Consider the following 16,454-nt stretch of genomic DNA (forward strand, 5'->3'; position numbering starts at 1 on the left):
TTTCGCTTGTCACCAGAGGGGGCATAGTTCTGCAAAAACTCAGAGACTTGCGCAATGCACCTTTAAATAAGCTATTTCCTTACAAAAGCTGTTTATTCAGCATAGTGAAGCCTCTCCTCCATCGATATCCATAAAAAAGGCCTCTCGTCTCCTTTCCTGCATACTGACAGTCACAGCTTTAGCTTTATTAGCCATTATGCTTTTTGACTAAAAGTTGCAGGCTTGACTTCCAGTGGCTTGGTCAACACTACACATTTCAAATTCTTGATTCACACTTGATTCAACTCATCAGTTAGTTAGTACCTACTGTACTACCAAGACCACACATATAGTCAGGTGAGGGAGACATCCAAAATGTGCAGTGTTGAAGCAGTCATTTCTGCAAAAGTATGCGATTTTTGGCCACCAGGGGTCACTTATTTAAAATAATAACAAAAGACGTACTTTGATGACGTTGGGAAAGAGCGTGGGCTCACGGGAGTTGTTGTCGCTGTGACAACCAGCTCAGCTCATGGCATGACATCATCGTTTCACAAAATATACGGATATACGGCATCTCTCTGTAGATTTAGCTTGTCGAGAAGCTTTAAATGCAACCCCAATGTTTACCTGTGTCATGCTTTTTCTCCTGTCCCAAACCCTTTTCGGGTCATATTTTTCACCCGTACGTTTGAGCTTTACTGAGCTGGCTGTAGCAGCAGAACGTGCAGGCAAAGCGTAATCGTGGTCCATAACTATAATACAGACGAATATAAATATTTATATTACGCCTCTTCAATGAATGACCTATTTTAGAACAGTTGCATTTTTCATATAGGCTATAGGGCGCACCGGATTATAAGGCACATAAGAGACTGCAGTCAAACGTTTGACTGGGTTTGCGTTATGCATCCACTATGTGCTAAAGGCTAAAGGGAATGCAGTGAGTGCGCAGCGCCGGAGGTGAGGCGTTTATTTAGTAAGCATGAGCGCGTACATTCGCAGCCTGACTCGTATGAGTATTCAATGTGCGCGGCTCGCTAACAGCAACAGTTGGCTGTTTTGAATGAGACGACCCGGTTAATGAGAACGGGGAGCTCTTTATGCGCGAGCAGCACCGGGGTGTCTGTTAAGAGTGAGCGCTCGTGAGCGGGCACGTGATTTACACACATAAAAATACGTACTTACTTTTTTTTCTTCGTCATTTTCTTTGCTTTGTTGCCGGTAGTCTAGTGTTCCCCTTTGTGTTTGGCGGTTTCGCCGGGTTCCGCAAGAAGTTAGAAAATAGAGGAGTCAAAGGTTATATAACGCCATAGACGGGCGACGAAACGGAAATAAAGAAACATCCCGTGTCTTCGAATTAAACGATAAATTTCTCCGTATTTGAAAGTTGGTGGAAACTGTTGGGATAAAGTAAGTACACATCTAATAGAAATATATAACATACAGTTATTTTTGCTATTTTTAAAGCAGAAAAAATAAGTATTGTGGCTTTAAGTTAAACTGTGTATCACACAGTAGGCTATATTTGTAATTGAGAGGAGACATTTTTTATGGTGGAGAATAATTTGACTCAAGTCGCTGATGCTTTTGAGTCATGTGAGCTGAATAATGCAAATCAGGAAGGTTATTGGGAAAATACGTTGACTGGGATATCATTCTCTCCTCTTACTCTGTCTGTATGGACACTCCTAATTTTTTTAATAAACTGATCTCTGCGATTAAATTACGGCCTGAATCCAGAGGTCAATAATGCTGTCAGGATTTACAAGCCAAAGAGGTACGTCAACACACTTTAAGCTTTTATATTGTAAAATTGTAAAACAGTAATATTGTGAAATATCATTATAGTATAAAATAACTGTTTTGTATTTGAATGTTTTTAAAATGTAATTTATTCCTGTGATCAAATCTGAACATCATTATTTCAGTCGTCGTGTCAACTAATCTTTGTAATATGATGATTTGCTGCTCAATTATGAATCATATTTCTTGTTATTGTGTTGAAAATGTTGTGGGAAACATGATACATTTTTTTTCAGGATTCTTTGTTGGAAAAGTTAAAGAAAGTTTTTCCATTTGGATAGAACGTTACATTGATTTGAAATAGAAATTTTGCGTCTTTGCTACATAAAATAATCTTATTTAACCCGAAATTTAGTAACTTTAGCATAGTGTAGTTTTCACAAAAATATGAAGCAGCTGTTTTCAACATTGATAATTAAATATTTATTGAGCAGAAAATCAGCATATTACAATTATTTCTGAAGAATCATGTGACACTGAAGATTTGAGTAATGATGCTGAAAATTCAACTTTGATCACAGGAATAAATTAAATTTAAGAATATATTCAAATAGAAAAAATGTTTCTATTAAATTTTATTAATATTTCACAATATTACCATTTTCACTGTATCTTTGATCAAATAAATGTAGTCTTGGTGATCATGAGAGACTTCTTTTGAAAAAAAAATCCAAATTTTTGATTATCTGGTAGTGTATTTTTGGGGTCATTTTATTGTTATTTTTTAAATCCACTTTGCTTTCACTCCTTAAAACCCTCCCTGTTCCAGTCTCTATTCTGGATGATGTTTGAAACTTTCATTGTCTCCTTAAGACTAATCTCTTGTTGTATTCCTCATTAGTAAGTCGCTTTTGTATTTGTGTGATAAATGTAAATGTATAGCCTGATTGACGTCACTGATGGAAGGCATATGCACGTTCATATTAATGACTGCGCTCTGTTCCATTCACCAGAAATTGATGGCACAAAAATGAAATTGCCTAAAGGTGTCATTTTCATTTTTCTGGCATTGATTTTTAAGGTGAGTTGAGATTTAGTATCATTTTTCAAAGTTCTTTAGTTATACAAACAATTTATAAGTATTAACTCTTTAACACTTTTGATTGATAGGTTGCTGTGGCAGGTAATATATAGATTTTTTTTTCTGCTCATCAAAAATAATCTATTGAATAAATAATGTGTTTTTCCATTAATCATCATCAAATATTGAATACTGTCACAATACTTCATTCCAGGGAATTCCACAAAGGTGTACATGCTTGAGCTTGAATTTGAGGAATCGGTGCATGAGAATGTCACTGACCTGTTGAAGGATCATACACAAATAGATGTGAACGGGTCTGCGATTGTAACCAACATCACCAGCACAACAAGTAAACAAACAATGCTTGAAATTACACAACACCAACACTGAGAAAAAATCTGTAAAAAAAAAAAAAAAAAAAAAGAGAGAAAACAAAACCTATCAAGTACATTGGGCCGTTTCCTTGTGCATTCAGAATGAACATTAAAAAAGGGTCTTTCCTGTTGTGCGGTATAGCATTTAATTAAAATGTATATACTTCTGTAATTTTAAGAACGATTTCTGTAAAAAATAATTAAACTTTCTGCATCAGAAACATCAACATTAATAATGATAACTCTTTACTTGCCGCTGACTTGCATAAGGACGTTAAAACTCATATTTTTAAGCATCTTTGAAATGTTGAAATTATCAAACTGATTTAGGTATTGATCAAACAAGATGGAATGTTTGTAAATGAAAAAAAAAAAAAGATGTCAGTTCCTGGAGCATGATGTCCAAAAGTCTATGATGATGGAAAATGATTTCTTTAATTAGGAAAAACCTATAAATTGATAGTTCGTTTACCAACTTCACCCTAATGTTTATTTAAATTGATATTGAAAAAAGAAAACTATGATTTATTTATGAAATAGTATTTTTAAATTAGGGTTTTATTCAATATATGATGGTTAAATGAAAATGTACTGCAGACGGGGAATGATACATACACAAACTTTATGGACAATTGCAGCATTTCTAATCAATAAATTATTGACATTATGAAAAAAACCTGAATGTGGTTGTTTGCAGATTGTATATTGGCTGAAAAGCAGAAGAACTGTTCATGCATGACAGGTTACACATGGAGTGAGGACATTTGCAGAAATCATGCCTGCTGCAAAAACGAGAACTGCGAGATAAATGTTGATGACCCTGCATTCTGTCTGTCTGAAAAAAGAGGTAGAGTATTGTTTGATATGGCAACATGACATCATGACTTTTGCGTAAACATACACAAAGGATTTCCTAATGATTTTTTTAAATGTTTATTGAATGCTGTAATATTTATTTTTGTCCAGTAAGCATTAATGGATCTTCAAAATTCATTGAATATAATGACGAAATATTAGTAAATAAATATACGAAAGAATACGAGCAGATGGAACAAACAGTAATTAATAAGGTATGTACTGCTGAAAATCAACCCAACACTGTAAAAAAACAACAACAATTGTATGTTTTTTTTTTAATCATTTTAACAAGCGAGGTGAAATGAAAATATGGTCCATACATGACATTATATTAAAGATTACATAGAAAACATTAGATTTACATTTTATGTTGTTAGTTAGTTTGGTTACACTTTATTTTACAGTGTCTTTGTTGCATATGTTACATGTACTTACATTAAATTGTGCATAAGGTTTTTACATCTTACCCTCAACCAAATCCTAATCCTACCCTAACCCTTTAGTAAGTACATGGTACATGTAATTAATAAATATAACTCGGGACTTAAATATACAATTACACTGTAATTACACTGTACACTCCGTTATTGTGTTTATTCTGCGTTGGTTACACTGCACTGAAAGGGTGAATTTGATGAACTTCAAGTCATTGTTCTCTTTGCATGTATTTTTATGGTTCAAATCAGTTTTACATACAGTATATTAACTGTAAAATAGACATACTGTCATTCTCCATAAACAAAAAACAAACATATTGTAGTTTAGTTTTGGTTTGATTTAATTTCATCAATAGAAAAGAATACCTCATGTTTCTGCATGTTTCATTTCTTTTAGCTCAAGGAAGCATTCAGCACTTTGGAATATTTTGATTCTCTGATTATCAACGGTTACGGGTAATAAAGATAACATGCCCCTCTGGCACCTACTGTTTCTTGTTCTTTATACAAAATTAGATAGAGGACAGAAGATGTAGTAACATTTCCCATTTGTTCAAAGGCATGGCAGTGTGATTGTATATTATACGGTGCAGATACTCGGTTCAGTCGCACCTTTACATCTTGAGAGCATAATAAAGCCACTGAATAATTCTGAGCTGACAACAACAGGTAACTTATGTATTGTGAATTATTTCTTTAACTTTTTACACAATGTTCTGCGATAAAGAAGAGTTTATTACACGGTCACGTCTTATTTTCTCCAAAGGTCTCGTCCCTATTGTCGGACCTCAGGAGCAACCGATTGATATAGGCTCCTATGTAAATATAAATTGTACTCCATCAATTGAACTCGGAGAGGTACAGTGGTACTTAACAAATGACCAGAATAAAACAACACCAATCACAGAAGGAAAGGAGGCCAGCCTTGAAAACATTGGTTTGATGGACATTCTTCAACTAAAGAACATTTCAGGAAGCTGGAAAGGTATGTTTCTACAAACTGAATCTAAAATATTTAGATAATTTAATCCGAGTTGACTAATTTCACTGTAAAAGTGATGGCATGTGCCAGTAGCTATGTTTACATCTTCCTATTTTTATATGAATTTCGGATTATTACAAAAAAATGCTGCATGGAAACACTATGTAAATAAATTTTAAAAAAGCACATAAAAGATGTGTGTGCTTAATTGAGGTCGATCACATCGTCATCAACATATTATCTGTGTCGCATCCTTCTTCAAATCCGTCCGTATTTTCTCGGGCAATGAGGGATACAACAGATGGATCCTTTTTGGCCTTTACCCCACAATCCATTGCGCACTGATGAAGAGAGAATTTTCTTTTTATGTATTGAGTCTCGACCAGTCGAACCACAAACGCCGTTCATGCATTCAGAAGTTCGCTGAACTTCATACAGTTCAGCTCATTTGGCACGCCGTTCTTGGTTCAACTTGTCGAGATAAAATATCTTCTTATTAAACGGTCTGTTCACTTACAAAGTTCTCAATGCTTCGGTTTGCATGTAGGGACCCTCATTATGTTACTTTGTTAGTGTGGGGCTATCTTGAGCCATGTTAGTGGTATTAACTGCCCCCATAGACTAGCGTTATCCGCTAAACAGTTTTTAGAGATAAAAAACTCTTTACATTCAATTATCATGAAAACAAATCTCAGAGAACGGTCGACTAGGCACCAATATGTTATTCACCTTTGGCGAAGCCACTCCCTAGAATGTAGATTGACCAATCACAGCGCAGCCAAGAACGAGCTCCCACAGAGGTCCGACACTTTTTCACAGCGCTGCATTGACTTTCAACACAGGCATCTCATATTTTTGGTCTCGTCAGGCTATTACCGTCGTAGTTTTATCAAAAATATGGTTAAACATTGTGGCTGGAGTATATGTAACACAGATACGCGTTTCCCAGAGAGGTTGGAGGGGGGTGTCCGTGTTTTTCCCTTCCCAAAACCGAAGTCAATTCCTAACAAGTGTTGTCTTTGGGTTAAACTGTGTGGATGTCCTCAGTCAGCTAAAGCCCTCAAAGATCAACAAGCACATCTTTTTTTGCTTCTAACCTTACTGTGAAGTTATGATAGTTAGACCGTTTTATAATGTTTTAGGTTATGATTTCGGTTCTCATTCCGGTTGTTGACATGCTTGCTAGCACACGCTGCTAATAAATACAACGTTATACTCGTCTAGTCCGTTTGCTTTGTAATAATGATTATAGAAGTGAATAGAGACCTACCCAGCTTTGCATGAACAGTGTTGCTCCCTGATATTGTTAGTCCCAGCCTCCGTCTCGATTAGTAGGAAATGCGGTGATTATTGTTTTTTACTGTGACCGGTAACGTTATGCTTTTGCCCTGACATGACACTGTTATAAACATGACATAACACCTGTCATGAACATGAAGGAGTCTTTATGAATGTTTATGACTGTTGTCATTAAGTGTCATTCGGTAAATAATGACACTTTTAATGCAAAGTTGACATTGTTTAAAATGTCTTTGTTATGACAACTTGACATTAACAAAGACAGAGATGTCTTCATCTCGAAGAAATCATAACCTGTCAACCTGACATCTTTATAACTAGTCCAACGTATTCCACTTTACTTGGGGTAAGGAGAAATATTAATGACACTATTGTTAAAGCATTTGACAGTGTAATTACCCTTAATGACATCTTTATAACTAGTACAATGTGTTCCACTTTACTTGAGGACAAGTAAAATATTCATGTCACAGTTATAATGGTGTCATGACAACCAAAGTTAAAAGCAACCATGACATATGACAGGGTAATGTAATGTTAACACAAAGCTAAATAACTTCTTTAAGTTTGATAATTAGACCTGTTATGACATAACTGTGACAGGTTGACAGGTTATGATTTCTTGGTTATTGTCAAGTTGTCATAACAAAGACATTTTAAACAATGTCAACTTTGCATTAAAAGTGTCATAATTTACCGAATGACACTTAATGACAACAGTCATAACTATTCATAAAGACTCCTTCATGTTCATGACAGGTGTTATGTTAACACAGTCTCATCCCAAAAAGTCATATAACTGACGTCTTGGGACGTCTTTTGACCATACGTCAATATCCGCCTTTTTAGGGCCCCCTTAAACGTCGGTAGATTGCGATCCCGGGCCGTCATACAACTGACGCTTTACCTTTAACGTCAGTTAGGTGACGGGTTAGGTTTAGGGTTAGGTTTAGGTCTGGGGTAGAGTTAGGATCCCATAACCTCATCTACCGACGTTTAAGGGGGCCCTAAAAAGGCGAATATTGACGTATGGTCAAAAGACGTCCCAAAACGTCAGTTATATGACTTCTTGGGATGAGACCGGGTTGGTTATGTCACTGAAAATTAAATGTTGGTTTGATCACTCTGAAATATACCTGAGCCAAAGTCTGTCATCAAAATGGTTGGGTATAATGACCTTCCAGAACTGTCTCCTTGCGTTCCCAAACATCAGGGATCTTCCTCTGAACGCAAGATAACATGACAGCTTGTATTGCGTTGTGACTGCAAGCTTTGATGAAACAATAGCTAGTGTTAAAATCTTTTTTCCAGTTATGGAGGTAATATGCAGAATAATTTGTTTCTGTTGGTTTGTCTAAAAAAATGTCCTGACCAGCATTAAAGTCTGTGTCTGTCTACCTATCTACCTATAGGAACATTTACATGCGTGTACACAAGGGATTCCATAAAACACACAGCAAGTATAACGTTGGACATCGCACTTTTGCCAGAGGAAATTCAGGCCATGAGCACGCCCCAATTTCCTGACTGTAGTGGTACAACAGAAGAGGTTAAAATTGTAATTGAGTGTATGATTCCTGACGACAAAGAAAATTACAATGTTACCTGGACTAGTGGCTTAAAAAAAGTTAGCCCAGGTAAGCATATCTCTTTACCATTTTTGCTCTCTCAGTGTAACCGCAACCAGCATAAACAGAGCAATTGAAAGATAAGGTTTTTACACACTTGATGGTTTTTACACACTTGATGTTAAACAATTTTCAAATCACTGCATTCTTTAGAAATCAAGAAGTACGGTATATCTTACAAAGCAGAGATGACCATAAAATGTCAAAAAGACGACATAGTTGTTACCTGTACATTCACAAACAACAGAGCTGCAAATAACACAAACCGAGAGATGAATGTTCGGATCCCCATCATTGTTTGTAAGTGTTGGTGTTTGACTGTTTATCAAATTCTATATCTTTTAAAGTTGCAGACAATAACTCAAAAGTGAAGTTTGTGATTTTTAAACACACACACACACACACACACACACACACACATACACATACACACACATATATACTGTATATATATACATACTTTACATACGAACATACAAACATGAATTACAAGAGCTTTCCCTTAGACTAACATGATTAAAATATTACTAGCATTAAGTTCTTTAATTTTTAATAACTTTCAGCCTTTTTCTTTTACTCAGTATCATGTCCAAACTTATGGAAGCCCATTTCTGCTAAAAGGAGGGAAAAACATGCCTTGGTATATGACTATTCGATTTGGGATGAGACTGTGTTAGACTATTAGGAAATAAGATATTTTTGAGATATTTTAATAAATAAAAAGTATTGTGAGATTATGAGAAGTCATAAGACAGTATGAGGAAAAAGTAGAAAATATTGACTTTGAATATGTAATAATATCAATCTTTTATCTCATTAATTAGTCTCTTATCCTTTTGACCTTTTATATTATAATTATCACTTACCAAACTATGATTTGGGACTTGTGAAGTACACTCTGGGCACTCTTTTCCATCGAATAGCTGTTTTAAGCTCCAAAATGTAAAAAAAACAAAAAAAACTAAACAAAAAAAAAATTCTTCCGAATCCATAAGACAGCACCAAGTCATTATTCTCTGATAATCTTCCCCTCCATCAAAGCTCTGAATTGGAGTGCAAAAGTACTGACTACAGAAACAGCATTTGAGAGCTCTAGTGGAAGACTTTCAGACAGTTCATTGCATAAAGCTATTGACTTGGAATTACTGTTGTGGCGTCATTTTAAGAAATTACTTTCACATATATGGAAAAGAATGGCTAGATATTTTTTTTTTTTTAAAGTCCTTGGAAGAAGATTCAGGTTTGTAACATTATGGTGATTAAATGGGGACACAAACTTCATTTTTGAGTGAACTAATGCTATTGGATATGGGTGAACAGCTGCATTATTTTGCTTCTTCCAAACAGATGCATATTATACTTACTAAAACCTGAATGTTTTCTGATTTATAATTGTGAAAATAAAAATGACGAGAAAAACAAATATGTCGTTTTTTTCATTCATAAAATAGCCAAGACAGATTTCTGTGAAGCAGAGCCTGACTGGCCCAGAGCAAAAAGCAATTACAAGGCCATCAAATATTGCATAAACGCTGTTGGTTTGAAAACAAGAAAATGCAATGGCCAAGTATGGGAAAATGTAATCTCTTCTTGTGTGAATGAGGACCTGGATGACATTCAAAAGCGTGTAGAGGTATCACTCTTTAATATTCAATTAACCCATTCTTCATTGCTTTTTCATTCTTCATTCTTTTTCTTAGAAATAAACAATCGATTTTTTTTATTTATTTTTTTTACTTTCATAATAACAGGTATTAAATAAAGGTATTGGCTTGATGAGGGACAATGCAGTAGTACTTTTTAAAGACATACAGACATCGACCACAAGCAAGACATTCAACTCATATGCAAATATTAACGCATCGGTAATTCTTTACAAAGACATGAATGATATATCGGTGCGCCAGAAAAATCAATGGAAAGATGATGTCCTACCTGTAAGTATGTTTTCTCTTTAGATTCTTTAAAACATTATATGTTATCCATCTTATTAATATTTATTATTCTTTAACCCTAAAACCGTATTCTGGACAAATGTGGGCAAAATATTTTTGATTTATTTAAAAAAAAAATACTTCCCTTGATCTGAGCAGTACAAGACTTGGCTACTTTTCCTAAGTTTGCCTCCTGAACACACACAACTGTTTTTGACTCAATTCTACAAATGTTAAGTGGGTGAAAAAAACAACAACTCCTTAATCTTGTATTTGGGTCAAAAATGGGCACCCATAGAAATGAATGGGATAAACTGTTATTTAGAGCATTCTAAAATAAGCCAAAATAAGACACCAGGTGACAGCAAAGTCACTTCATCTTTAGGTTTTAGCTCTAAGAACTTATTGGAATTATATTTTAATGTAGTTGAAAAAATAAAACATAAAAATAAGCATAATTTACATAGAAAATATGGTACTTTTTGAAGTAAATAAATTCAAAAATAGCCCCAAAATAGAAAAAAAAACACCATAAAATGGATAGACAAAACTTAATCGAAGACAGTGATATAACATTTATAATAAATAAAAATTAGGATCACACCTGAGTCCTCTGTGCCCACATTTGTCCACAATTACAGGTTTAAGGGCTATAAAGTGAATACGGTTTGAGGGCTACACCTTCAGTAATATTTGACCTAGGGTTGGGTACTTTCCACATTTTAACCAGTACCCGACAGTACTTTTTTCCGGTACTTTTGGAATGTTTACCTCAATAACTGTAAATAAACTGCATGTAAGAAAAGCAATTTATAGACATAATATTGACAGTATGCCAAAGCTCCCTTGGTCCCTGTCTACAATGTTGGTATATTTATTAAAATAAATATATATATATATATATATATATATATATATATATAAATTTTATTTCATGAAATGTTTTCAACAAATTCTGTGTTGTGTATTTTCTTGTAATCAAATGAAGACACAACATTAATTTAATTTATCTTTTAATCATATGAAATTTAAAACATTTTGTTCAGTTGTGAACATACTTCACAACTGAACTTTTTACTGTTAAAATTAAAACATGGAAGAAAAATGTAAAAGCGAGCTTTTATTTTATTTTGAAGTGAAGACGTTTGAGTTTTGTGTGTTTATGATAGTTTTTCTTAAATGAAATTGTAAATGGCTGATCTAGCAGTGATTCTCAAAACAGTTCTGGAGATAAAGTTCACGCATTTGTGTTTTCATTTAGTGAGGGGACAGAGACTGAAAAACACAGCAAGCTTGTGTGTGTGTGGGGTAAATTGAACCGCATGTCTCAGAGATTCACATGGAGATTTAAGATTCATATTTAAATTGTCTTTCCCTCGCACCCAGATGCATTCAAACGTACCGAAATTTGCAGCCCATTCTCACCCCCAAGGCGTCACTAAACTGACGCCTTGGGAAGCATTTGGACATGTTTCAATATCTGACGCTTTAGGCGCCCTTTAGCGTCAGTAAGATGACGCCCTAGGATCGTGTGTACCCTACCCCCACCCCACACCTAAACCTAACCGCGTCCTCTAACAGACGTTTTCCTTTAGCGTCAGTTAGATGACGCCGTAGGATCGCGTCATGTAAGTGACGCTAAAGGGCGCCTAAAACGTCAAATATTGAAGCATGGTCAAAGGTGACGCCTTGGGGTGAGAATGCGTTGAAATTTGGCACCAATTGATTTAATGTGAATCGGTACTCTAATTCGGTTAGTGCCATTTAAAGTACAAAGTTCTGTACACAACCCTAATTTGATCAATACATTTCCAGGTCAGGAACAGGGTTATTTTTTCTGATCTATTATAATAGATTGAGTAACAACCCATGAGAAAAAGAAATGTCATAGAACTTCTCAACTTCTCAACAAGGTTTTTCTCAGTCTTGAAACGGTCTTAACATTTGTAATTGTTTTATGGGACTCTATCGCATGTCTGCAAAACATTAAACTCACCCAAAAACATTTACTTTATGCTCCAAAGCTTGAAGTCAGTAAATTGTCCAATGCCACCAAAATGAAACTTTTTCTTTTTGGCCATCATGTGAGCCATACTGGCCAAAATGTTTAGATAGTTTTTCACCATGGGTTCCTGAAAATGTGTAGACAAAACTGATGTCTATCACTCTTTAGATTTGTATGATTACAGTATTTTTATCTTGTAGCATGTAAAGTCCCTTTCATTTCACGCATCATTCATTCAAAATGACAATTAATCCAATTCCTCGGTTCAGTCTTATCGCATTTCACTTTCTTATTGTTCTTACATTGCAGGACTTCGTCAAGTCTGCAAGCAATATTTTGAACAATACAGATTCCTGGAAAAGCCCTGAAAACGGCAGCACAGGTTTATCTGTAAAATATCTACAGACTATGGAGAAAATGGCGAAAAACATAAATATGTCCTCGACTGTTCCTTACAAGGCTGAACATTTTGAACTGCAGTCCTGTAATGGCAGCTGCAAATCCTTCAATGCCAGCGTCGACACAGACAGTGGGGTTATTGTCGTTGGATTCCGGAACCTTTATGAAATTTTCCCCAACTCAACAAACGGCAGCACAATAAACGCCAGCACAGAGACCACCATCTTGTCAGTTATCCCTGCAAATAATACCAATTCGGCTCAAATTGTTCTGAAATTCAATTATTCTCAAAATAGACTCCCAAATCATGATATGTATTGTGTTTTCTGGGATGAAACACGGAATGAGTGGTCTTCAGAAGGGTGTGTTTGGGGTGGTGTGAGCAATCCAGAAGAATGCAGATGTGACCACAACTCTGCGTTCACCATAATGATGGCCAAAGAGGAAATTACCCTTCCCTACATGGAGGAACTGACCTACGCTGGCTTGGGATTATCAATCGTTTCCCTCGTTCTGTGTTTAATCGTCGAGATTCTGATATGGGATACAGTTGTAAAGTCAGACATCTCCAATTTTCGGCATGTAGCCATTTTCAACATCTGTTTATGCTTGCTGTTTGCACACATTGGATTTTTAGCATCAGCTGAACCTGAGAAGTTGTCCAGAAACTGGTGCTCCATCATCACATTAGTCAAACACTTTTTTTTCCTAGCCGTCTTCTTCTGGATGCTGTGCTTGAGCTTTTTGATTCTTCACCAAATAATATTTGTCTTTGACCATCTGCGGAAAAAGGTTTTTTGGGGATTGTCTATCACTCTTGGTTACGTATGCCCAGTATTATGTGTGGCAATAACATTCATTACATTCAGAAATGGTGAAGCTGGAGCATACTATTCCACAAAGACTTGCTGGCTCATTTATAAGGGTGTGTTGGAGGGCTCCATGTATGCTTTTATTCTTCCTGTCGGAACTATTGTGTTTATAAACTTGTTCACCTTGGTTGTGGTGATCATGAAGATAGTAACCCCTACTATGTCAGAGGCAAAGGCGCGGGACGAAAAGGATGTTGCCAAGAGTATGATCAAGACAATAGTCTTCCTAAGCCCTGTCCTCGGGATAACTTGGATCTTGGGATTTTTTGTAATGCATCTTGACCTTACACAAAGACCTTGGGCCCAAATCGTGAACTACACATTTACAATACTCAATTCACTACAGGTGAGGGTCAAGCATCAAACATTATCTATTTATGTACTCATACTGACTGCATTCATGCATGTACTTTAAAATATCTTATTGTATTTTATTACAGGGCTTTTTCATACTGCTGACAAACTGCGTTGGAGAGAAAAAGGTAACTATGCCCAATACGTGCCCTCAATATGAATGTTTTTTTAGGAATTAAGGCTGAAAATATAACATTTTAAAACACTTTCATTTTGCTAACTGGACCATTACTGAACAAATTTGCTATCACGTGATTTCAGTCTATACAACCTTTACTCAAAATGTGCATATTTGATTTTCTCCAAAGGTTCGTGATGCACTTCGGAAGCGCTTCAGAGGTTCCAAGGTTAGTCCGTGCAAGGGAAATATGCACTTTTACAGATGCAAAATGCATCACAAATACAAATATTATAATATTATATAATATACATGTAGTAAAACAGAGCTAATGTTCTCACATTTTCTTATCGTCAGCACACACAATCAGCACATTCTAAAAGTGAAAGCTCAACTAAAGAGACATATACGGTTAAAAACAAATAAGGATTGGACAGATTTAAGGTAAGTTACATTTGTGGTCTTGAGAATATTTTTATTTCATGTCTGCATATTTTGTTCTAATGTTGTTTTTATCCCAAATCAGCATGTGAATTTAGTCGGTGCATTCTAGAAGTACCGAAAGAGAAAACATGGAGTACGAGGAAACTCTTCATGGATTAAATTGTCTCACATTCTATGCATATTAAAATAGCAATAAATAAATAAAAAGTTAATTGTTTTCTAAAACACTGTACATTTATGATATTGTACTTCAGAGGATAATGTATATCGATGTAGTCATGCAAGTTTGCTGTATGAATGTATTTAGGTTTGTCTGTGAACAAATCATTTTTCTTTCTAAAATGGCATATTTAATTTGATCTATATATTCATGTAAGTATTTATGCTTTTAATTCTAGATCACCTACTTGGAATAAAAATAAAACTGGTGAAAGTCGTAGATGATTATACATTTTGGCATGTACTGTCCTGTCCTCCAACAATGCTTTCTCTTATTATTTTTTACATTTCATTTAGATGCATAGCAAAGAAAGCACATTAGTTTGTATTTTTGCTCTCATGGCTTAATAAAACCTACTTTGTAATTGTTTTTACTTGTAGTCTGTCTTCTCTCTCCTGTTCATCAGTGTCATCTGGGCAGCCCATTAAAATGTGCAATTTGCCAATAGTTCCTGCTCTCAATCTCTGCCCTGGAAATACAGCAAACACCATGTTATTAAATACCTAGCATCACGTACAGTAGCCACAAATCTAGTCCATACATCAGCGTAGAACAGAAAATGTCAGAAAAATAATATAAAGTGTGTATAAACTATTTTTGACCTCTAATTTTAGGAGTCAATACAATAACTGATTGTTTGACAAATATAACTCAGAAAAACAGAACATAATACACACGTCGGTTGCACTATATTTTACAGTATGAGAAGTTTATTGGGTTATGTAAGGTTTAGGGGTAGGTTCAGGGTTAGTACCTACTTGTTACACAGTCACTGTAATAATTACTATTGTATGAATGAACAAAACTTTGAAATATTATACTATTAATTAAATATCATAAAGCCATAAACGTGTCAAAAGTGTAAAGGGCAATTTGAGGATAAAAAGCTACTAAATGCAAAAATCATCATTCTTGAAGATTGCGATTATTTTCTTAACGTCCATAGATTGGAGCGATCCTGACAGATGCATGGAGGGGAATGCAGGAGTCAGACTCCGCTACAAAATGTGCAGCCTCAATCCATTATCCATCCTCAAACAAGCCCTTGCTCCATGTTCATTCAGTATCCGAACCACTTCTCTTTGACATTAGACAAGATCAGAGCTTCACACGACTGGGTGAACCTTATGACATCAAATCCAGGGGTCACACTGACCTTCTACTAGTCTATTATAACTTGTACTTCAGTGTTAAAGATCACCCTTTATGCTCAATTCAGATTTTTTGCTCAGATCTGATTTTTGGTTTAGCCCTTCACATTACCTTTTAAAATGTGGCCTATATCTGATTCTAATGTGAACTAACCCGCATTCACAAAAGAGCAATAACAATGACATCATACGCAGCACGCTGTTGCACCAATGTTCGTGTGGTTATGGAGGAAGTAGCATTTATGCTTTTATTTCTAAATGTCTGCGTAATGGAAGCCATACAATTAATGAGCAGCTGCTGAGGAGGAGAGGAACGAAGAAAAAGAAAGAAAAATTGGCTATTTTGGCCTTTTGCAGGTTTATGGCTGCAAATTCAATACAGAAGTCTGTGTGGATGGGTAGATGGAGCCAGGAGTGGTACGTGTCTGTTGTGTCTACACTCTTAGAAAAAAGGGTTCTATGTATGTAGCATAGGGTTCTTTACTCAACTGCAAAGGACCTTTTATGCAAAAAATGATGATAATGACAAGAAAGAACCCTTTTGGCACAAAGGTTCTTTATAGGCTTTTA

General features: G+C 35.4%; 1 protein-coding gene across 1 annotated transcript; it reads left to right on the plus strand.

Annotated features, from left to right (window-relative positions):
• The first annotated feature begins 1,274 nt into the window (after window positions 1–1,274).
• adgrf3a (adhesion G protein-coupled receptor F3a) lies at window positions 1,275–15,103 on the plus strand. Its single transcript, XM_039673188.2, has 18 exons — window positions 1,275–1,759; window positions 2,739–2,806; window positions 2,896–2,908; window positions 3,021–3,158; window positions 3,881–4,030; window positions 4,150–4,253; window positions 4,876–4,934; window positions 5,038–5,147; window positions 5,245–5,463; window positions 8,172–8,396; window positions 8,541–8,687; window positions 9,839–10,020; window positions 10,139–10,324; window positions 12,636–13,943; window positions 14,038–14,079; window positions 14,260–14,298; window positions 14,427–14,513; window positions 14,596–15,103. Exons 1-17 carry the CDS (start codon window positions 1,732–1,734, stop codon window positions 14,493–14,495), a joined length of 3,087 nt encoding a protein of 1,028 aa, XP_039529122.2. The 5' UTR covers window positions 1,275–1,731; the 3' UTR covers window positions 14,496–14,513; window positions 14,596–15,103.
• Window positions 15,104–16,454: the final 1,351 nt, after the last annotated feature.

This window comes from Pimephales promelas, chromosome 15 (genome assembly GCF_988280905.1).
Source record: "Pimephales promelas chromosome 15, fPimPro1.hap1.1, whole genome shotgun sequence".
Taxonomy (NCBI): domain Eukaryota; kingdom Metazoa; phylum Chordata; class Actinopteri; order Cypriniformes; family Leuciscidae; genus Pimephales; species Pimephales promelas.